Source organism: Zingiber officinale, chromosome 5B (genome assembly GCF_018446385.1).
Source record: "Zingiber officinale cultivar Zhangliang chromosome 5B, Zo_v1.1, whole genome shotgun sequence".
In the NCBI taxonomy this organism is placed as follows: domain Eukaryota; kingdom Viridiplantae; phylum Streptophyta; class Magnoliopsida; order Zingiberales; family Zingiberaceae; genus Zingiber; species Zingiber officinale.
The window spans coordinates 81,561,586-81,585,757 of NC_055995.1; the positions used below are offsets into that span (position 1 = coordinate 81,561,586).

A 24,172-nucleotide genomic window follows, 5' to 3' on the forward strand; every position below is an offset into this window, starting at 1 on the left:
TAAGGCGCCTTCCAAGCCCTTTTGAGGAACCCTCAAGCTACGGATAGAATTTTCAGGAGTTATAAAAAGGCTCCTGGAGGTAGGAAATAGAAGAACAACTTCTGTAATCACTTTCCTATTTATTTCTGAGCTTCAGTGTGTGTAAAAGGTTTCTCCGTCTTCAGAGAATGAGATTCTTAGTGAGCTTTTCAACCGCCTTGGATTAACAACCAACAAAATTGTAACCAAGTAAATAGTGGCATTTTACTTATTTCTTTAAGTTGTTAATTCTATTTTTAATTACATTTCTAGTCTAAGTCCCAAGGATCGGGAAGGGGTTTTATTTTTCTATTTCAGGCAATTCACCCCCCTCTTACCGACCCCCCTGCGCCAACAAGTGCTATCAGAGTCCAACCGCCTCAGAAAAACTAACCGCCGACTGAAGCATCAAGATCAAGACAATGGCCGGACCAACTATCTACCCACCAAAATTCGAGGGAAAATTTGCGTCATGGAAGAAACAAATAGAGGTATTCTTCAAAATCGATTTTGAAATATTGCTAATAATTAAATACGATTTTATAGCTCCAAAAATCCCCCAAGGATAAGAAAAAAAAGAATATCAATGGACCAAGAAGGAACAAGCAGACTTCGTAGCAAACAGACGAGCCGAGTTCCACCTACTCAACGTACTTCCACTCCAGGAAGTAAATCGAATTGGAGATTATGGCTCGGCAAAGGAACTTTGGGAGAAGTTCCTAGAACTGCACGAAGGAACTTTCGAAACAAAGATTGTGAGATGGGACGTGCTCCATAATCAACTGACGAACCTCCGGATGGAAGAAGGAGAGTCAATAGCACAACTACATGGAAGACTCAAGGAGCTAATCACCGGATTATCAAACCTCGGAGAAACGATAACAAATCAGGATGCACAAAGGTATGCATTAAATACGTTCCCAAGAACACCGGAATAGACATCTATAGTAGACTCCTACTATATCTCAAAGGATCTTGAGGTAAGTACATTAGACAATCTCTTTTCCATTTTTGAATTACACGAATCTCGATGTGCAAGACAAAAGAGACCGATCCAGAACATTACCCTAAAGGCAAGAACGAATGATTCCGACTCCGAAAAATTAATTGATGAAGATGAAGCTTCCCTAATAGTAAGAAAGTTCAGTAAGTTTATTTAATCTAATAATTTAAATTGTAGACGAATAAGGATTATCGAAGCAAAAGGAAGGTCTGTTGTTACAACTGCAATGAAGAAGGGCACATTAAGGATGAATGCCCTAAACTAAAGAAGAAGGAAAAGGAAAAGTACAAAAGACCAACATCCTCCACACACAAGAACCTGAAGGTCACATGAGATGAATCATCATCCTCTAAGTCTGAGGTTGAGGCCTTCTCAGGACTAGCCCTAATAGCCAACCATCAAGTAGAAGACGAAACCAGCTCAGAGATGAGCATCGATAAAGGAGGAGGGTCATCAGAAGAAAGCAGTGATGAAGGGGGAGCATCAGAAAATAAGGTAAGTAAGGTATGTGCTCTATCTCCTAAGCAGGCCTTTAATTTTATTAAAATTATTTCTAAAGATTTAGTAAAATTAAAAAAGGAAAATGTTGAGTTAAAATTGAACTTAACAAAAATATGTCCCTTAGAATTATTTAACAATTTAAAATTAGAAAATGATAAATTGAAAATACAAATCAAAAGTTTAAAAAAAGGTGCATGCTTAAAACCAAATAACTTTCAAAAATCAAAACTTAGAATTTGTGTAAGATTAAATTGATACATTAGAAAACATCAGGGACAACTTAGAAGAATTCTCAAAGGATATGTACCCCCTAGATTCTTAGTTAACCCAGTATGAAGGAACCTATATTGGATTCCAAAATCATACTTAGATTAACATTTTTTTCTTTGAATCTAAGGCTTTCAGAAAAGTTAAATGTTTAAATTCTTTAAGAGGTTTTGTCTAGAAGTGATTGATGATCCAATAACCAAGAAGGTCTAGTGCCTCGCCACAGCCTGGAAGCTAATTACTGAATTGAATATTTAATTGACAAACTGATAAGCTTATGAAATTAATGAAATGTTTTCAATCTTTGTCAATTATTTGAAAATCATAACTTAGAAATTGTTTTAAATTTTAAAATTCAAGTTATTAAGTTTAGGAGGAGTTAGAATTTTTTTGAATTTTGCTAACTCTATTCTGTTTTTATTGTTGGACCCCATGTTTTTTTTAATGTGATCAAAGGGGGAGGAATAGGTACAAGTTTATGGGGAGTTAGAATTTTTTTTTTAATTCTACTAACTCTTTATGCTTAAAATGTTTTTTTTGCAAATTCTTTTATTGCATCTTATTCGTTATTATCCTAACTTGAACTTAAGTTGATGCACGTCAAAAAGGGGGAGATTGTTAGACCCCATGGTTATTTTGGTGTGATCAACTAAGTTAAGTTAGGTCCTGTTTTAGTTTAATCCCTATGTCTAAGTGTGCAAGAGCTTAGGAGCACAGGAAGTTGAGCGGAAAACGCAGCTAGCGAGAAGGATGGCACAGGAAGAGAGCTGACGGGCTTGGTGCATCTGAGGGATGAGGTGCTGCGGAAGAGTACACCGGTGGATGAGAAGAACGTATGCGACGTTCGAGGGATGAGAAGCCGGAGCGGAAGTCTACTCGAGGAGAAGGCCGAAAATTGGATGATCCGGTGGTAAGAACAGGGGACCCCGTTCGGTGAGGTCAACGCCACGTGGGAGTCAAAGTGGAAGGATTCCCGTCCGGAGATGGGAGGTCCGAACGGCCGATCGGCCGTTCGGTGGAGTCAATGTCCGTAGAGGGCTGGGCCCGACCGGACGGTCGTCCGGCCGGTGTCGGGCTGATGGTTAAAGGCACCCTGTAGGAAGTCAGGGTTCTGGCGCTCAGGGGGAAAGATCGCAGGGACGAGCGGACTGCACGCTCGGCCAAGGCCACAAGGTAACATACTGCTAATGGTCTCCACAAAGCACGTGATGAAGAATCTCCCCAAGTAAATCACCGCATACGTCCGGCCGGATGTTGAAGGAGCTGGCCGACCGGACGACAGATCTGGAGCAAAGGGGAAAAGGTCAAGGGACGTCTTTTTCTGACAGCAGGTATGTTTAACGCGCAAGCCATGCTCCAAATCTTATGACAGGAGATTTCGCTGTCCCATCGAGGACATGCTTGGACTGTAGCAGTATGGGTCAGGGAAGCTCACTGACAAGCCCTTACGGGGGTATGGGCCATGGACACGTGTACGCCTCGATAGGTGTACACCCACTTCTTCGCTGCCCTATATAAAGGCCCTTTTACTTCGCCGGAGGTACGCACACGACTAGTTTAGGAGCCCCTTTCCCTCTATTGAGCTTCGCCTGACTTGAGCGTCCCGGCCCGACTTCTGTGCAGGTTCACCGGAGCTTTGGAGGCCTACGCCATCGACTAGGAGAGCGACACGTGCCCAGCGTCCTTTGGTTCGGCGATTCGGACAGGATCAATTTGGTAACGCTCCTGCATCCGATCAGAAATAATGGACGAGGCTGGACGACAACACACGGTGACGCTTTCGAACGAGGAACTCGACGCTCTGATCGAGATAAGGGCCGCCAAGCTCGTGGAGCAAAAACAGAAAGCTATAGCCGAGCGGCCGGAGCAGCAAGCAACATCAGCGTCTGGTGGTCGAGCGGAAGCGCCACCAGCCACCGTTGCATTTCATCGAGCCCTGTTCCGCACCCCTGAAGCCGTACCAGCTCACAGAGATAGGGGATCTTCTTCGGATGAAATGCCTAGACGAGATGCCAGAAAGGGGAAAGCCCCCCGATCGGACGCATCGCCCGAGCGGATCAATCGCCAATTTTCAGAGGCTATTCTGCGAGACCCCCTGCCCAAGCATTACGTGCCTCCGACGATCGGCGAGTATAATGGGACAATCGACCCAGATGATCATTTGGGTAAGTTTGACAACACGGCAACCCTACATCAATACACAGATGGGGTGAAGTGTCGGGTTTTCCTCACCACTCTCTCCGGGTTGGCTCAACGGTGGTTTCGGAGGTTGCCGGACGGATCCATCACGAGCTTCAAGGATTTCCGAACGGCCTTCCTCCACCATTTTACGAGCAGCCGACGCTACCAGAAAACAAGCGTGAGCCTGTTCACCATCAAGCAAGAAGCCCGTGAATCGCTTCGAGGTTACATCCAGCGGTTCAACCAAGTGGCGATGGACATTCCAACGACCACCTCGGAAACTATGATGAATGCCTTCACACAAGGCCTAGTGGATGGAGATTTCTTCCGATCGCTCATCCGAAAGCCGCCCCGGGATTATGATCACATGCTACACCGGGCTAACGAGTACATCAACGTGGAAGAAGCGCAAGCGGCCAGGAAAAAAGAAATTCCAGCCGAGCGGTCTCCTCTGGCCGAGCGGAAACCACACGCCACTCATCAGCCGCCCAGAGGACCAAGGGCCGAAGCAATTCGATCCCCCCATGCCAGATCCCACGTGCAAGAGGTATCCGCCGCTCGGCCCAAGCCAAAGAAGAAATGGACCCCGATGTTCTGCTCCTTCCACCGGACGGACACGCACAATACAAAGGATTGCCGAAGTCTTCCCTTCGTGACTCATCCTGTGCCCCGGAATGTCGGACGACGGTCTCCCTCAGTCGACAGGCGACAGAGAACTCATGAAGCCGATCGAACTCGAGCTGGTAGGCCACAGCAACAAACTCCCGATCGGCATCGTTCTCCAGGACGGGAGAATCGCCGAGCATCCAGGGAACGGTCTCGACCGTCCGCTCGGGAAAAGGAAAATAGAAGCAATACTTCTCGAGGCGAGATCAACGTTATTACTGGCGGGCCGACCGGAGGAGACTCCAATCGAGCCAGAAAGGCGAGCGTCCGGCAGCTCCAAATCCATGTCGTTGGCTGTAGCCAAGAACGGGTGAGCGGACCGGAAATCAGTTTCGGGTCAGGGGACTTGGAAGGAGTTGAAGTACCCCACGACGATGCTCTGCTCATCAAAGCGGTAATAGCCAATTACACAATTCACCGCGTATTTGTTGACACAGGGAGCTCAGTCATCGATCAGCTGCAAATTGATCGAGCCGAGCTGTTACCCATGACAACTCCGCTCTACGGGTTTACGGGTAACGCAGTTCAGCCGGTCGGACAGATCCGGCTGGCTACCTCGTTGGGAGAAGAGCTGCTCAGGAAGACAAGTACTACAAACTTTGTGGTGGTCGACTCTCCCTCGTCCTACAACGTCATTCTGGGACGACCGGCGCTCAGCGAATTCCGAGCGGTCGTCTCAACCTTCCATCAGAAGATCAAGTTCCCCGTGGAGGACAAAGTGGGAGAAGTACGAGGAGATCAGCTAGCAGCTCGGCGATGCACATCGAGATGGTCCGAGCAGAAGCCAATTCCGCTCGGAAGACGCCCCGGATCGAGGTAAACGTCATCACCGAAAAACCACCCTCTTTAATTTATGAAGAAAAAGAGGAAGTGCAGATTCACCCATCCCGATCGGAGGCCACAACCTTTATTGCGTCCGATCTGGAGGAGAAGCAGAAAGAAGAGCTGATCCAATGCCTCCGAAGAAATCATGATGTCTTTGAGCTGCCCGGAATTTCGCCGAACATAGCGCAACACGAGTTACATGTCCTACCGGACGCTCAGCCGGTAAAGCAAAGAAAAAGAGATTTCAGCGCCGAGCAGAACGTCATCATCCGGGCGGAGGTGGAGAAGCTTCTGGAAGCCGGCCATATACGAGAGGTTCAGTTCCCGAGCTGGTTGGCGAACGTAGTATTAGTCTCCAAACCGGGCAACAAATGGAGAGTGTGCATAGATTTCCGGGATCTCAACAAAGCTTGCCCAAAAGATTTTTATCCTCTGCCCCGGATAGACCAGCTGGTGGACTCTACGGCCGGCTGCGAATTAATCTGTATGTTCGACGCCTACCAGGGCTATCACCAAGTGCCGCTCGCCCGTGAAGATCAAGAAAAGGTCAGCTTCACTTATTGCTACAATGTGATGCCGTTCGGATTGAAAAATGCGGGAGCCACATATCAGCGCTTAATGAATAAAGTATTCAGAGAGCAGATCGGGCGGAACCTAGAAGTTTATGTGGACGACATTCTCATCAAATCCGTCCGAGCGGCAGATCTCTTCAAAGACATGGAGGAAACCTTCCGAACGCTGCGCAAATATGGAGTCAAGCTAAATCCTCAGAAGTGTCTGTTCGAAGCAAAAGGGGGGCGTTTTCTGGGGTACATAGTGACCGAGCGGGGAATCGAAGCAAATCCCAGCAAGGTGAAAGCCCTACAAGACATGCCGCCCCCAAGAAATACAAGGGAAGTACAGCGTTTGACCGGTCGGATAACCGCTCTATCCAGATTCATCTCCAAAACGGCCGACCGGAGTCTTCCTTTTTTCAAGATCTTACGCAAAGCTACAAAATTTCACTGGGACGAAGAATGCGATCAAGCGTTCGAAGAATTGAAGACATATCTTAATTCTCTGCCTGTACTTGCCAAGCCGATCGGGGGTGAATCACTTTATATTTATCTGTCTTCAACTGAGCATGTTGTAGGCTCAGCACTGGTGAGGTCGAGCGGCGATGAGCAGCCGGTGTATTTTCTGAGCCACATTTTAAAAGATGCTGAATCTCGTTACACCGGGCTCGAGAAGTTGGCCTTTGCTCTGGTTCTAGCCGCTCGGCGCCTTCGACCATATTTCTTGGCTCACACCATCATTGTCCGGACGAACAGTCCACTAGGAAGAGTACTGTTGAATCCAGAAGCGTCCGGACGGCTCATCAAATGGACTACAGAATTGAGCGAATTCGATATTCAATACCAACCCCGCTCGGCAATCAAGGCACAATCTTTGGCAGATTTTATCATCGAAGTGCAAAGGCCAGAGTCAGAAGTCATGTGGAAGATATTTGTGGACGGATCGTCCACTCGGCTCGGGAGCGGTATTGGTGTATTATTGCTATCTCCGCAAGAAGAAAAGATACATTTATACGTCCGGCTGGATTATAAAGCTACAAACAATGAGGCAGAGTATGAGGCCCTCATAGTTGGTTTGCAGGCAGCACGACATATGGGAGCCGGTCGGGTAACACTCCACTCGGACTCGCAGTTGGCCGCTCAGCAGCTCTCTGGTACCTTCGAAATCAATAGCGCTCGGCTCAAGCTCTACGCTGAAGCCTTCGAGAAGCTCAAAGCTGATTTTCGAGAAGTTATTGTTCAGAAGATACCCAGAGCAGAAAATCAAGCGGCCGATGAGTTAGCCAAGCTCGCGAGCTCAATAACGCCGGTCGCCATTCAGCAGCCAATTGAAAAAGTACTGTTGGTGGCGCACGTCGACCGGATGGAAGGCCTCACATTTCCAAGCGACTAGCGGACGCCCATCATAGAATTCCTCCGCTCGGGCGCCACACCATCCAATGAATATGAAGCCCAGCTGCTAAGGAGGAGAGTCGGTCGGTTCACACTCATCGGCGATCAGCTTTATAAAAAGGCTTTCTCACGTCCGTTGTTGAAATGCGTGAGCTCGGAGGACTCGGCTTACATCCTCCAAGAAGTACATCAAGGATCGTGCGGAGGACATCCGGGCGGACGAGCACTAGCTAAGAAGATCCTGCTAGCTAGATACTTCTGGCCGACTTTACAAGCAGATGCCGCTCGGACAGTGTCGACGTGCCTTTCATGCCAAAAGTACCATAACTTCAACCACCGACCGGCAGAAGAAATGAAGGCATCAACAGTTTCCTGTCCGTTCGATCAATGGGGAATGGATATTGTTGGTCCATTCCCGATAGCGACCGGGCAGCGGAAATTTTTGCTAGTAGCGGTTGATTATTTCTCCAAGTGGGTGGAGGTCGAGCCGCTAGCCAAGATCACCGAACAGATGGTCAAAAAATTTATCTGGCAACACATCATCTGTCGGTTCGACATCCCTCGCCGCTTGGTCTCAGACAATGGGCGGCAATTCACAGGGAAGATGCTAGAGGATTGGTGCAAAAGCTACGGCATCGAGCAACACTTCACGTCCGTGGCTTATCCCCAAAGCAACGGTCAAGCCGAAGTGGCCAATCAGGAAATTCTTCGTATTTTGCGCGCTCGGCTCGACCAGTTGGGAGGAAGTTGGCCAGATGAAGTGTCGGGCGTCTTATGGGCCATCCGAACGGCTCCAAAGGAAGGGACGGGCGTCACGCCTTTCCACTTGGTGTATGGCGGCGAAGCGGTCATTCCTGTTGAAGTCGGAGTCGAATCCGCTAGGATCCAAAGCTATGATGAGGGCAACGCCGAGCGGAGGAACACAGAGCTGGATCTGGTCGAAGAGGAAAGAGCCAAGGCATCCGTCCGGCTGATGGCGTACCGGCAACGGATGAAGTAAAATTACAATCGCCGCGTAATCCCCAGATCATTCCAGGTCGGTGATCTTGTTTGGAAGAAAGTCAAGTCGGTCGGCGACGTCGGCAAATTGGAGGCACCGTGGGCGGGCCCCTTCAAGATTATTGAAAAGCTCCGCTCAGGCGCATATTATTTGGAGGATGAAGCCGGGCGGCAGCTGGATCGACCGTGGAGTGCAAATCATCTCCAGCCTTATCGAGCTGGATGAAAGGTGCACGAATGTAATTCATTTTTGTGTATGTGCTAGTCGCCTATGTACTTGTAATGCATGAAGCAAAAAGATGAAAACACATTGAGCATTCTCCGCCGAACGGCTTACTGCGTGAAGAACCCATGTCGTTCGGCCGGGGCAAATAAATGTACGAGCCGCACGCTCGATAACGAAGACCCCTCGCCCCTCGGCAGGGCGTATATAATCAAAGTTAGCCGTAAAGGCCGTCGAGCTCCGACGTTAAATATCGAGAGACGAGCCGGCGTCTATAAACCCTCCGCGCGGAAGACCGTCGAGCTCCGACGTTAAATATCGAGAGACGAGCCGGCGTCTATAAACCCTCCGCGCGGAAGACCGTCGAGCTCCGACGTTAAATATCGAGAGACGAGCCGGCGTCTATAAACCCTCCGCGCGGAAGACCGTCGAGCTCCGACGTTAAATATCGAGAGACGAGCCGGCGTCTATAAACCCTCCGAGCGGAAGACCGTCGAGCTCCGACGTTAAATATCGAGAGATGAGCCGGCGTCTATAAACCCTCTACGCGGAAGACCGTCGAGCTCCGACGTTAAATATCGAGAGACGAGCCGGCGTCTATAAACCCTCCGCGCGGAAGACCGTCGAGCTCCGACGTTAAATATCGAGAGACGAGCCGGCATCTATAAACCCTCCGAGCGAAAGGCCGTCGAGCTCCGACGTTAAATATCGAGCCGACGTCTATAAACGCCCGAGTGGAAGATCGTCGTGTGGGTGAGGCCAATAAGAAGGATGCAATTCCTCCGGAAACTCGCCTTCAATATCGATAAAACCGACTCCACTCCTGCTCGGCTCAGAGCACAAAGGTACTTGTCGGCTTCTAGTGAGCGATCTCTGCTACCTAAGCGAAAGGTTACGCACTCGAAATAAATAGCCGAGCGGAAAGGTAACTCCAAGTACTTCGCTACACTCCCTTTCGAATGCCAGAAGAGTGATAATAGGCGAGTGGACGACACACATGCTAACTTAAAAGGACAGCGTGCAAAAGGAAAACACTGCATTCAAATTAAAACTTTAGGCCGGGCAGCCTAAGTACAAAAGGAATCATATCTAGCCGAGTGGCCGAATTACAAAAGTTACTCTATGTAATCGTAAAGGGTCTTGGGAATGCTTTCCAGGAGCGCCACTTGATCGCCGGCCGGAATGGTAGTGGACTCTGGAAGAAGACCCTTGGACTTCAGATAGTTGGTGGTCGCGGTCATAGCCAAGTCGAAGGCTGTGTACATCCGCTCGCAGATTTTCTCCGAGAATTCAGGCGAGCGGATGTAGCCCTGTCTTAAGGCAGCAACTCGACTCGGCTCGGCATCTTGATATTCTTTGAAGGCCGCCTGGGAGCCAGTGAGGACCTCATTCAGACTCTGAAGCTTGTTCGCATCGGCCCACCAGCTGCTCCATCAGCTCTTTTACCTTAAGCTCCAGGCCCCGAGCCTCCACGTTCTTTTTCTCCAAATCGGAGATGGCCGTATTTTTTTCGAGTGGTGGCCAGGGTTAATTTTGTGTCGAGCGACTTGACTTGTCGCTCGGACTCGGCCAGGGCGTGGGCCTGATCGGCCATTTTCTTCTGCTCGGCCGCTAACAGATCTTGAGCTTTCTTCAGCTCCTTTTGCAGCTCTGAGTAAGACGGACCCTGAGAGCCGGACGGACCACCTGCCGCCTTCAGTTGCCTCAGCTCCTCGTCCACCATAGCCAGGCGGTTGGAGACGGCTATCTCTTCCACCCATCGCTGATGCAAAAAGGCGAAATTGTCAAAGGCCGAGCGGAAAAATGCAAGTGAAGCTTAATAAAAGAAAACTTACCCCCGTGGACTCCTGCATATGGCTATTGGCCAAGTTCCGGAGGGGGATCATTGCAATGCGCGCCCGAGCGTCGGCCCACATCTCGGCCAGGGGCCCTTTCAATGTGATGGTATGCTCGGGCGCGGTTGGCCGGTCGGCTTCTGGCAACAATTCTTCAGTCGGGAGATGAAGGGTGAACCGTACTGTGCGGCCGTGACCAGGGATTGTCCGACCGGGATCAGAAGCCGGCGCAGAAAACTGCGAATGGATAGATGAGAGCTTGACCGAGTGCCGAGCGGGTGGGCGGGTGCTGACCGGAATAGCCTCAATGGGGGCTTCCGGTTCGTCCCATTCAGAAGGAGTCCGGTCGGACGAAATGGCTTCTACCTCTGGCGCCTTGCCTCGAGCGGCGGCGGTTGCTCGCTCGGACGGTTGGACCGTTGATGTGGCCGAGTGCAGAGGAGTCTCCACTCGGCGCCTCTTTTGTAGAGGCTGCTCCTCCTCCCGAGCGGAACCTTCCTCGGGTGCAGTTCGTTCTTGGGGAGGGGTGGCTCCGCTGGCCACATTTTGTTGAGAGGCCTGAGCGGCCGACTCAGCCTGAGTCCCGCTCTCCCCTTCGTGGGATCCGACCGGATGGATACCCAAAGCTTCCATTTCTCTGGCCGCCGCGGCTTCCAGAGCGGCCGCCTTTCTCTTCAAAACGCCGGCCATCACTAGATCCATGACGATGTCCGCTGCAAAAGAAAGAAAGGAAATCAGTTAGCGATCAAAGCAAATGTCCAAGTAAAGTTCTTACCGAAGCTGGCCGGAAGAGGAGTCCGTATAGGACTCAGACCGAAGATATACATCACTCCTTCATGAAGGAGCTTATTGATGTCGAGTCGCAGACCGTCTAGTATGTTTGCAGCGTGGAGGTAGTCCGGTCGAGTCTTGAACTTCTTCAGCTCGGGAGTAGGGGGCAAGCTGACTTGCCACCTTGTCGGGAAGGTGGCCTGATCGGGCATACGGATGTAGAAAAATAATCCTTCCAATGCTTATTGGAAGAAGGGAGTTTGTTGAAAAAGACCAAGCCGGGTCGAGCTTGGAACATAAAGGTGCCCGGCTCGGCTTGCTTAGGGTAATAGAAATAAAAGAAGACCTCCGGTCGGAGGGGGATGTTGTGAATCTTAAACAAAACGACAATACCGCAAAGGAGACGGAAGGTATTGGGTACTAAACTGCCGAGCGGCACACCGAAAAAATTGCAAACATCTATGATGAAAGGATGTACTGGGAAGCGAAGACCGGCGGTAAACTGGTCTCGGAAGACACAGAAAGCTCCGCGCGGCGGCCTATGAGGCCGAGCGGAAGGACCGGCTAAACGAATTTCGAAATCCTTTAGGATTTCGAAATTGTCTGTCAAAATATCAAAGTCCCGCTGTTCGAAGCGGGACTGCATGGTGGTGTAGCATGGGTCGAGCGACTGGTCTTCGGGATTTGAAGAGCTAGCCATGGGCCGATCGGAAGGAATCAAAAGGCGAAAAGGCAGGAGAAAAACGACAGCAAGCGGGAGGAGGTTTCAAGGATCGAAACTGAGGAAAAAATGCGGAGGAAACACCGGAAAGGAGGAAGGAAAAATATAAAATCTTACTGCGAGGAAAGGGATCGTGAAAAAGGCGCCGGAGAGCGTCGGAGAGCAGAAACAGGATCGCCGGAGCTCCCAAGCTCTGGAGGCAGTGGTCGAGATCGCGGAAGCAAATGAGGGAGAGAAGGAAACGAAGGCTTTATAGGGCAGAGGTCGGCCGGCCTCCACCGTTGGATCCAAGTCACGAGAATCAAAGCGTGCATCTTGCCGTCCATTTCAAATCGCTTCGATCGCATCCAAGCACCATGCCGCCGCCGCCGTAGGCTGATGGCATTGCGCCACGTGGCATTCTACCATTCGGAGCATTTAATGAAAGCATGCTCAACCTTAATGTCGAAGATTGGCTCAAAACCCGAGGAGATCCGGTGAATGCCATTGTTGATTTGTTCAAGGCCATCTCTGCGGTAGGCCGATCGAAGGATACTAGCACGGAGGAGCTGCCCGGCTAGATTCGCAGTCCAGTCAGTCGGACAATTCGCCTCCTTCGACTAGACTTGAAGGGGAGGCAAGTGATCCGGTGGTAAGAACAGGGGACCCCGTTCGATGAGGTCAACGCCATGTGGGAGTCAAAGTGGAAGGATGCCCGTCCGGAGATGGGAGGTCCGAACGGCCGACCGGCCGTTCGGTGGAGTCAATGTCCGTAGAAGGCTGGGCCCGACCGGACGGTCGTCCGGCCGGTGTCGGGCTGATGGTTAAAGGCGCCCTGTAGGAAGTCAGGATTCTGGCGCTCAGGGGGAAAGATCGCAGGGACGAGCGGACTGCACGCTCGGCCAAGGCCACAAGGTAACATACTGCTAATGGTCTCCACAAAGCACGTGATGGAGAATCTCCCCAAGTAAATCACCGCATACGTCCGGCCGGATGTTGAAGGAGCTAGCCGACCGGACGACAGATCTGGAGCAAAGGGGAAAAGGTCAAGGGACGTCTTTTTCTGACAGCAGGTATGTTTCACGCGCAAGCCATGCTCCAAATCTTATGACAGGAGATTTCACTGTCCCATCGAGGACATGCTTGGACTGTAGTAGTATGGGTCAGGGAAGCTCACTGACAAGCCCTTACGGGGGTATGGGCCATGGACACGTGTACGCCTCGGTAGGTGTACACCCACTTCTTCGCTGCCCTATATAAAGGCCCTCTTACTTCGCCGGAGGTACGCACACGACTAGTTTAGGAGCCCCTTTCTCTCTATTGAGCTTCGCCTGACTTGAGCGTCGGAGGGTCGCCGCCGGGAACCCCTTCCCGGCCCGACTTCTGTGCAGGTTCGCCGGAGCTTTGGAGGCCTACGCCATCGACTAGGAGAGCGACACGTGCCCAGCGTCCTTTGGTTCGGCGATTCGGACAGGATCATTGGATTTGGGTGAGCCCTATTTTGGTTGGCCTCAACCACCCAAGCGATCAGAGCAGTAGAAGAGCGAAAGAAGTTGATGAAGACTGCTGGAGGAGCCCTCAACAGGAGTTGAAGGCGCCTCCAAGGCGCCCGCGCGCCTCTGCCGCCTTCAAGAGGAAGGCGCCTCCCATGAGCATGGAAGGTGCCTTCCATGCTCATGGAGGGCGCCTTCGACCAGGAAAACTGACCGTTGCCAAGGGATAAAACTCTATCCCTTGGTGCCTCATTAGAGGCGTCTTCTAAGCCCTTTGGAGGCGCCCTCAAGCTACAGATAGAATTTCCAGGAGCTATAAAAATACCCCTGGAGCTAGGAAATAATAGAACAACTTCTGTAATTACTTTCCTAGTTATTTTTAAGCTTTCAGTGTGTGTAAAAGGCTTCTCCGCCTTCATAGAATGAGATTCTTAGTGAGCTTTTCAACCGCTTTGGATTAACAACCAACTAGGTTGTAACCAAGTAAATAGTGATATTTTACTTATTTCTTTTAAGTTGTTAATTCTGTTTTTAATTGCTTTTCTAGTCTAAGTCCCAAGGCCCCACTGCGCCAACAAGATTTACCTCCTTTGTCGCTTGTGAGTTAAGTTTTTCATGAAGTACCCACAGGGGTGTGTCATTGTAACTACTAAATAAAGAAGGTTCGAGAGCATATTTCCCGACAAGTTCACCAGGCTTTCATAAGGTTGTCGACTATTTGTCTGCTAAATATATTTCGATCAGTCATTAAGTCAATTGTATATTAAGAATACCCTCTGTTGAACATATCCTGGTCGGTCATTGAGCCGATCGTATACTAGAAGCACCTTCTATTAAGAATATACCTGAGCGGTCATTAAGTCAGTTGTACATTAAGAATATCTTTTGTTGAATATATCTTGGTCGGTCGTTAAATCAATCATATATTCAGCATACCTTCTATTGAATATATCTTGGTCAGTCGTTAAGCTAGTCATATATTGACCATACCTTCTGTTGAATATATCCGGATCGATCATTAAGTCGGTCATATATTAAGCATATCTTCTGTTGAATATATCCGGGTTAGTCGTTAGGCCGGTCATATTTGAGCATACCTTCTGTTGCATATACCCGGTCGGTCGTTAAGTCGGTCATATATTGAACATACCTTCTGTTGAATATATCCTGGCCGGTCGTTAAACCGATCGTATGCTAAAAGTCTTGTAAGGCTGAGTACCTTTAAACTCGATCGGGCTTTTCCAATCGATCACACATAAATACTCTTATGCTCGTTCGACCTTCGCTCGGCCGATCGTATGCTAGAAGCTTTATAAGGCTGAGTGCCTTTAAGCTCGATTGGTCTTTGTTCGATCGAGCGCACACAAACACCCTTATGCTCATCCGGTCTTCACTCGGCTAATCATATGCTAGAAGATTTATAAGGCTGAGTGCCTTTAAGCTCGATCGGGCTTTACTTCAGATAATATTCAATGTCTATTACAGATTTTTACATAGTGTGTAAGGCAATACTGAAATCAAATGCAATGATAAATGAATGGGTGGACTGAAATCCATCACTAAAGTCATTGCTTCTTACTTATCACCGAAGAGATTCCTACAATACAGAGAAAGTCTTCTACAAGGATTGGGTAGCAATCGAATTCCTTCTCGATGGAGAAGAGAGGAGAAAAAAAGAAGAGTTAGCGAAAATCCTTAAGATGCCCATGTTAGTGCAGGAAGCATCCGACGATTGAACATATGTTTTGATTATGTCAAAGGGTTCAAGTTAAGTTGTTTTGTTATTTAATGTGCTTGAATGAGCTTTGCAGGAAAGTCCTAAGTGTTCTTAGGTAAAAGTCCTAGCTGCGGTTAGGCAGGTGAAAAATCCTAGAGGTGGTAACCCTAGGTCCTAGGGGGTGGTAACCCTAGGTGGTGGAAAACCCTAAGGGGCAGTAACCTTAGGTCGTAGGGGGTGGTAACCCTAGGTGGAGGAAAACCCTAAGGGGTGGCAACCTTAGGTCTTAGGGGGTGGTAACCCTAGGTGGAAGAAAATCCTAAGGGGGTAACTTTAGGTCCTAGGGGGAGGTAACCCTAGGTGGCGAAAAACCCTAGGGGGTGGTAACCCTAGGTCCTGGGGGGTTGTAATCCTAGGCAGAAAGTCCAGTCGGTCTGGAGGACCGGACTGACATAAGGTATGCTCTCCTGAGTGGAGTAGGTGAGGGCGCGTTCCCCGCAGAGGGAACAGTAGGCGTCGATTCGACCTAGGGTTTCCGATCGGAAATTCGAAGTCAGAACTGGACAGTCCAGTGACTGTCAGATGTTCTTGTTCATGTTATTTATGTGCTAACTTTGTTTTGTAGAATATATTATTGTTTTGTGGACTAACCTATCTTGCAGGGACAAAAGAGCACATTATGCCTCGGGTGAATAGTACCCGAGGTGCCCTCCATGGAACTTGGAGGCGCCTCGGGTGCAAGGCAAAAGCTGCGCAGGAGGCCACATTGGAGGCGCCCTCATGGAGGCTTGAGGCGCCTCGGACGGCAGGATGGAGGCGCCCTCATGGTGGCTTGAGGCGCCTCGGACAGCATTGGAGGCGCCTTCAAGGTGTATAGAGGCGTCTTCAAGAGGATAGGCGAAGACTTCTTCTCAGCTTATCCACGCGCGGCTGACTCAGCGAATGGAGGCGCCCTCAAGGGACTTTAAGGCACCTCCAACAGCCTTTATATGAAGGTTTTGACCAGCAACTCAAAGAATTCAATACCAAGCGATTCTTCTTCCGTGTGTTGCTCAAGAAACGATCCAGAAGTGTTGTAGTAACACCTTGACGACCAGGAGCTTCAAATCTAGTATTTTTGTTGTCGGTATAATTTAGTTATTGTTGTACTTATACTTCATACTTGTAACTTTGCGCTATTATAGTTGTTGCCCAAAGTAAAGCCACGGGCGCTATTCACCCCCCCTAGCGCTTCTCGATCTAACAATTGGTATCAGAGTAAGATCGCTCTGATTTGGTGAAACCACCAATCAAGCAAGGGATCCTTACGCCTTTCACTTTTTCCCTCCAAAATCATTTTCAAAAAATTCATTTTCATTTTTTCACCATTGGTCGGCATTAACAAAAGATCAAATTTTCAAAAGTTTGAAATAATATATTTTTAAATATTTTTTATTATTTTATTAATATTTTATTATTTTTCTCCAAAATTAGTGAATTGTTATTTTTATCTTTCTCCCACACTACTAATCCAAGACCAAGTCTTGAGATATTTGTTTCTTTTTTCCTTTTTGTGTGCGAGATTCATTTTTATGGCACTCCAAGAAGGTTATAGCACTGCTCGCCCACAGCTCTTCACCGGAGAAGACTTCGGCTACTGGAAGGGTCGAATGGAGTCGTACCTTCATATTCATTTTGAGGTCTGGATGATCATCAAAACTGGCCTTGAACTGCCAACTAACGACAACGGCAAGCTGATATCGTGTAAGAACTGGGATGAATCTCTGATAAAGAAGGTAGAAGTAAATGCCAAAGCGACGTATACTCTTCAATGCGGCCTAACGAAGGAGGAGCTGAACCGAGTCGACTCATTTTCAAGCGCAAAAGAGTTATGGGAGAAGCTAATTGAGCTACACAAAGGTACTTCTGATACAAAAGTAAGTACGCATGATTTAATAGACGAACTATTTGAGCAGACTAATACTACTCCGGCAGAGGAAGGTATTACATTGCCTGCAGGTACAAACAAGACAAAGGAGGCTAGAAAGAGGAAGGTGTTGAAGGCAACATGGTCTGAGTCATCAGACGAATCCGAATCCGACGAAGAAGAACAAGCAAGCTTCTTCGCTCTACTGGTATAAGCAAATATTGTCGAAACCAAGTCTGAGTTCGAGTCCGGAAGCGAGGACGAATCGGAAGCTGAGTCCGAGAGAAGCCACGGATCCGTGTTCATTTCCGAAGGATCGAACCCTATTGTAAACTCTTTAATTTCTGGTATTAATTTAGAAACCCTAATTCTATACTTGTTAAAGAAATTGGCCAAATCTAACATTCGGATCAAATCACTTCTAAAGGAGGTAACAGCCCTTAAAGAAGTGACTAACTCCGAATCCTGACTGACCCGATTCAGACCGGAACCTCAACTCAAGTCCAAAAGCTTGAGGAAGAGAATTCCAACCTGAAAACTCAAGTCAAGAATTTGAAGATTGCATTGGAACGGTTTACACTGGAATCTAAGAATCTTGACTTGATTCTTGGAAAATAGAAAGTCGTATACAATCGATCCGGACTAAGATTTAGAACTAAAAAAAAATACCAGTCTTATCTATCACTTGTTAACAGACCAAATAGAAAGGTAGTCCAAGCATGGGTACTTATGTCCAACTTGGTCAATCAAGTTGGACTTGATAAATATTGGGTTCCAAAGGATCAAGTCTATTACTTTGATAGACCATATCAAGGCTATGATCCAGGGGAGCCAGTAGAAAAACTATTTTAATAAATAAATAAAATTGCTTGATGATTGTTATTTTCTGCTTTACGTCTATACATGCTCAGATTAGGCTAGATTAAGGACCTAGACGTAATTTACACTTGTTTAGTTAAACCTAGGGTTTCAAAAAGGAAATTAAATATATAATTTCTTTGAAAGGCTCTGTCTAGAAGTGGTGGGTGAACTCATACCCAAAAAGGCCTAGTGTATCACCACAGCCTGGGAGCCAATCTTTGAAATGTGTATTTAATTGACTAATTGGAAAACCTAAGTCTAACTCAAATGTAAATTAATCCCTAGAAATAATCTAAATTAAAGATAATCATCTCACAAAACTATATAAGGTTCCCTAATTGATAACTTAGAATTGGGCGAAATGGATCTAGGATAACTTAATAAAAAACATTTAAAATTTATTTTTAAAACCTTTTAAAAATACTTTTAAAAATTATTTTAAAAAACCTTTGAAAATTTATTTTAAAAACCTTTTAAAAATACTTTCAAAAATTATTTAAAACCCCTTTAAAAATTATTTTAAAAAAATATATTAAAAATCCTTTTTAAAATTATTTTAAAAACGGATTTTTAAAAACCTTTTAAAAATCCTTTTTAAATCCTTTTAAAACCCTTTTAAAAATTATTTTTAAAATCATTTTAAAAATTATTTTAAAAATCCTTTTTAAAACTATTTAAAAAAATATTTTAAAAGCCATTTAAATTCCTTTTAAAAATTATTTAAAAATTATTTTAAACACCTTTTAAAAATTATTTAAAAATTTATTTTAAAAACCTTTTAAAAATTATTTAAAATTCCTTTAAAAATCCTTTAACATTCTTTTAAAAATCTTTTAAAAATTATTTTAAAAATTATTTTAAAATTTTTTAATTCCTTTAAAAATCCTTTAAAATTCTTTTAAAAATTATCTTAAAAATATTTTTAAAAAAATCCTTTAAAAATATTTTAAATAATCATTTCAAAAATCAAAATTAATTTTATAATTAATTTTTAAAAGCATAATTAAAATTTCAAATTATTAATTATTATTTTTTAAAAAAATCTTAATCTGAAGTTTCAAATCATAATTAAATTTCAAATTATTAATTATTAATTTTTTTCAAATCTTAATCTTAAGTTTCAAATAATAATTAATTTTCAAATCATATTCAATCTTCAAAGTCTAAAAAATAATTATTTTCAAAATCCTATTTAAATTCTATAATTAGTATTAAAATAATTATTTTCAAAAACCTATTTAAATTTTATAATTAATATTAAAATAATTATTTCAAAAAACATAATTAATTTGATATTATAATTAATTTTTAAAATCATAATTAATTTCAAAATCTCACATCATATTATAATTAATTTTAAAATTATATTCATAGTCTTAATGATAATTAATTTTTAAATTTTAATTAATTTTTAAATCATATTTGATTCAAAAACTTAATAATAATTAATTTTTAAATTATATTCAGAGTCTTAATGATAATTAATTTTTAAATCTTAATTAATTTAAATCATATGTTCAAATTATAATTTCAAACTCAATTTTCAAAATATTCATAATTTTTACTCATTTGAAATTCAAACTCAAACTTATTTTAAATATCAATTACAATTTAAACAAAAACAACTTCATCTCATACTCAGTCATAAGCTGAATCTGCTTGATAACCTAGAATGGGTGAGATGGTAAATTAAGAAAATAGTTACCTTTAAATACATGCTTGGACTATAGGCATTAATTAAGGAGGAGTGAATTTTTTTCCCAAGTTAGTTTTTTCTTTAAAATAAAAATTGTTTTTAACTTAACTTCAAAATTAAAAACTATTTTTGACTTGTCTTCAAAAATACAGATTATTTTTGACTTGGCTTTAAAATTTGTGACCTAGCTTTAAAATTAAAACTTTTCTAGAAGTTAAATGTTTTCAAAGCTAAGTACTTAAGCTAAGCTTTTATGTAAATCCTTTTTAAGTTAAGTACTTAAACTAAAATCAAGAAAATTTTTTAAAAGTCAAGTTTTTATCAATACTTTTAATCATCTTAAGAGTTCATTTTTTCAAACAGCAATTATTTTCAAAAGCTTAAGTTTAGCTAAATTTTTGTTGAAATTAAGCTAAGTATTTTCAAAAATATTTTTTCAAAAGCCTTTCAAATTTAGCTAAATATTTTTTCAAAAGCCTTTCAAATTTAGCTAAGTACTTTTCAAAAGTATTTCAAATTTAGCTAAATATTTTTTCAAAAGTCTTTCAAATTTAGCTAAGTACTTTTCAAAAGTATTTCAAATTTAGCTAAATATTGAGCTAAGTATTTTCAAAGCATTTTTTAAATTTTAGCTAAGTGTTTCTTAAACCAATTATTTTTCATATGCTAAGTTTTTATTGAAAGCGCTAAGTATTTCTAAATCGACTAAGTATTTTTAAAACTTCATTCATCTAAGTGCTACTCTTCAAGGGGAGTTTAAAGTTAAATAGAATCAATATTTTTTCTATCTTCTTAGTGTTCTTTTTTATTTATGTCAAAAGGGGAGAGAAAAGTCAAAGTTTCAAAGTTAAGAATTAAGAACTTAAACATAATGAATGAAAGGGGGAGCATATGTTCAAAAATAATTATCTCCCCCTTCATATAAATTATAATAATTAATTTTTAACGTTCAAAAATTCATTTGAATTTTTATAGCATGTTTTCTTATAATTTCGATCTACAAGTTAAATATTATAGTCGCACCTAATATAAACAGTAGTTCCTATCAACCCATATTAACTCATCTAATTCATTCCACTTACTCAACTTTTATATTCTCCTCGTTCCAACTAGCACAATGGCATTTTAAAATTATGAATTATAATTATTTCATAATTAATGAGGCAAGTGACAAATATTTTAACATAACAAGTGGCAATTATATAATTCATATCAAATTTTAGTAATATTAATTAATTATTATTATTATTATTTAATATTTTTAGGTTGCTAGTTTAAAGTGTATTGGTTCTGTTATAAGGAAAAAAATAATGATTATATTCATCTCAGATATTTTTTATTATTCTCATCAAATTATATAAAAATCTATTGGTTATAAATTGCATTGGCGAGTGAATTTTACCGTGTGAATAAGTTTTTATAGATATAATTCCATATTCGCTGATAAGTCCATGTTAGTTGGCGTCAAGCTTAAGATTTGACTTTTTGAATTCAAAAAGTCAACAAACTGTGTGTATAATTTTAATAATTATTTTTTTGAATAGATGTTTATTTATTTTATGTGAATTTAAACTCTATTATTTCTCTCTTTTTCCATGCATCTGATTCATATTTTTTAAAATAAAAAATATGTTTTTGGAGATTATCATTGTAACTTGAAGCATACGATAACTAAGTTTTCAACTTTTCCATCCACTTGACTAAGTCCCGTTCAAATAATCGTGCATCGAATTTGATCCGTTGACAAAAGCAACCTGAGTTGACACGTTGGATCCTCTATCGCCAATCTAAACAAAATATTAATATTCCATTTATTCTCTAAAACAGGAAAAATCCAAACGTACGGGAGGCGGCGACGATCGAACGGGTCAGATTTTTTACCGCACGAATCTTGGCGTGAGATTCGCGTTGCATTCGAGGCTACGACTTGTTACCGACGTCAACACGCGAATTCCCGCCACTATTCTGTCGTTGACATTGGAGTTACTTTTCTTTGCGGATTCGATTATTCCCGCGGGTTGGAATCCGATCCATCGATCTCCGCCCGGCAACACTCCGCATACGTTTCCAGTTCCTATTGGCTTCCGCTCTCAACTCGTGCCGCAGGACTGTCACCGGATGGTCGATTTCTGCCTTACGATTCGTGCGATCGGATATCAAACGGTGCGCATCCGCTTTGTTTTCGCGTTGCACCGGATCCCGGTCGATGGATATGTTTTTTTGCTTTTTCAACCATCTAGAAATCAAGTGCGTCAATCAACGTGTTTTTTAAATAACTTTTGTCTCATTTTTTCCAAAGTTGACTTTGAAAGACAACGCGATTTGTTTACTTTGTTCTTAATTTTTTTAAAAAAAAATTGGAATATAAATTAAAACTCTTGAGGGGTTTTTTTATAATAAACCCGGATCGGGTCTACGCTCTCGCGACATGCTATAAACCACTCCTTCGTTTTCCCACTCTTAAGTTTCGGTGGTCGTCTTTGCTGTGGGTAAGGTTGATCGGGTCTAATCTCGACCGTGCGATTGAGCGTTTGGAAGCATGATGGCCGTCAATCTGATGGGCCGAGGGGAGATGGACGACCTGATGGCGGTGAAAGAGGCGGCCGCCGCCGGGGTGCGTTCTTTTGAGCGCCTCGCGATCCAGCTCTCCCAGCAGCGGTCCGCCGCCGACTGCCGGGAGATCACCGATCTTACTGTATCCAAGCTCAAGAAGGTGATGTCCGTCCTCGATCGAACCGGCCACGCGCGATTCCGCCGCGGCCCTGTCGCCGCACCTTCGCCTTCCGCCAGCGTCGCGGAGGGCATCAGCGGGAATCTAGAGCCGACGAAGCAAGGGATTCAGAGGGCGCCTCCGCCGCTGCCGCCCCCGACTGTCGCGCCCAAAGCTCTGACCTTGGACTTCGCGAAATTCACCGCCGATCGCGCCGACACCGCGCTCACCCTCAGCTTCAGCAATTCCGCCACCTCCTCCTCCGCCAACTCCTCCTTCTTGTCGTCCCTCACCGGCGACGGCAGCGTTTCGAACGGGAAGATCGGCCCGACTATCCTCGCGGTGGCTCCCGCACAAGCCGCCCCCGCCGCCGCGGCCCTCTCCGCCTGGAGGCCGCCTCTCGCCGCTTCCCAAAAGAAGATCTGCCTTGGCGAAGGTCACGGCCACGCGCACACTGAATCCGCGCCGGGGAAACACGCCGGCGGCCGCTGCCACTGTTCTAAGAAAAAGTAAAAGCCCCAAATCTCCCCCTCCCCCTTTCTTTCTTTTTTCCTTCCTCCGGCGCACGTTGGCACTCATCGAGCGTTTCATCTAACTTGCGTCCCCCGATGTACCCCCGCAGGAAATCGCGCGTTAAGAAGACGATACGCGTGCCGGCGATCAGCTCGCGTAACGCCGACATCCCGGCCGACGAGTACTCCTGGCGCAAGTACGGCCAGAAGCCGATTAAGGGCTCCCCTTACCCCAGGTAAACTATGCTCCTCCCCGCCGCCTTTTCCATAGTCTCCTCTCCGCCCTCCTGGTCGTTCTTCTTGTGGAATGCGTGGTCTGATCCCTTAGCCGTCGCAGGGGGTACTACAAGTGCAGCAGCGTGCGCAGTTGCCCGGCGAGGAAGCACGTGGAGCGAGCGCCGGAGGACCCCTCGATGCTGATCGTGACGTACGAGGGGGAGCACCGCCACGCTGCTTCCGCCTCCGTCGACGCGAGCGTCCATCTCAGCGGCTCGTCTCTATCTGAGAACCCTTTTGACCGGCTTCAAAACGCCGGACCGTTCAACTAAATTCTTTCAGTGTTTCTTGTTCTGTAAAAGAAAAGAAAACGACTTGTTTATCAAACCAAAGAAAAAAATTATAATACTAGAACGCGATCGTGTTTGATTCGTTCCAAGCGGTGGCGATTTGGTCGGAGTTGGAGTAGGCCAAAGGTGGCCACCGCCGCCGGCGGCAGCTGCGGCGTTGGTCGTTGGCATGTCATGTCACAAACTCGAGTTGAGTCAATGGTTGCGGGACCCGGTGGGTCCCTTCCTTCCACCATCGGTCGTCGTGGACGAGTAGGCACTCGGTTGCCAGTGGCGGCTGCGGTGGCCATGGTTGTCATGTCACTGACTCGAGCTGGGTCAATGGTGCGGGACCCGGTGGGCCCCATCTGGCTCATCAGTCGTCGTTGACGTCATCTTCTGTATAACTGGGTCAAAAGGGTTTGCGTGACTCAGTCGAGAACCGATTAGGGGAATTAATGAGTATTTAATTAATAAAATATTAATTGCGCCACATGATTTACGTACCCTTTTAAATATTAATAAAATATTAAACGAATTAATTAAGATTATGTTTTAAACAATAATGGTAAGCAATCTAGATACCAGAAAAGTATGCAGAGTCAACTTTTTAGATTTGCCAGACTTTAAAGATATTCTCCACCGCTGAAAAAACAACAAAATCTTCGGGTGTTCCAAACGTTTCTTACTAGTCAAACTTGTTGACTTTTAATAGAAAAACAAATCTATTATTAAGAGAGAACGTTCACTCTTATTGGCCAAGAAATGAGCGGTCTATATTTAATGAAGGATAAATT

At 45.0% G+C, this 24,172-nt stretch overlaps 1 protein-coding gene across 1 annotated transcript; it reads left to right on the forward strand.

The window, feature by feature from the left end:
• The first annotated feature begins 22,052 nt into the window (after nt 1–22,052).
• LOC121984693 (WRKY transcription factor WRKY51-like) lies at nt 22,053–23,433 on the forward strand. Its single transcript, XM_042537775.1, has 3 exons — nt 22,053–22,827; nt 22,941–23,066; nt 23,168–23,433. Exons 1-3 carry the CDS (start codon nt 22,148–22,150, stop codon nt 23,376–23,378), a joined length of 1,017 nt encoding a protein of 338 aa, XP_042393709.1. The 5' UTR covers nt 22,053–22,147; the 3' UTR covers nt 23,379–23,433.
• Nucleotides 23,434–24,172: the final 739 nt, after the last annotated feature.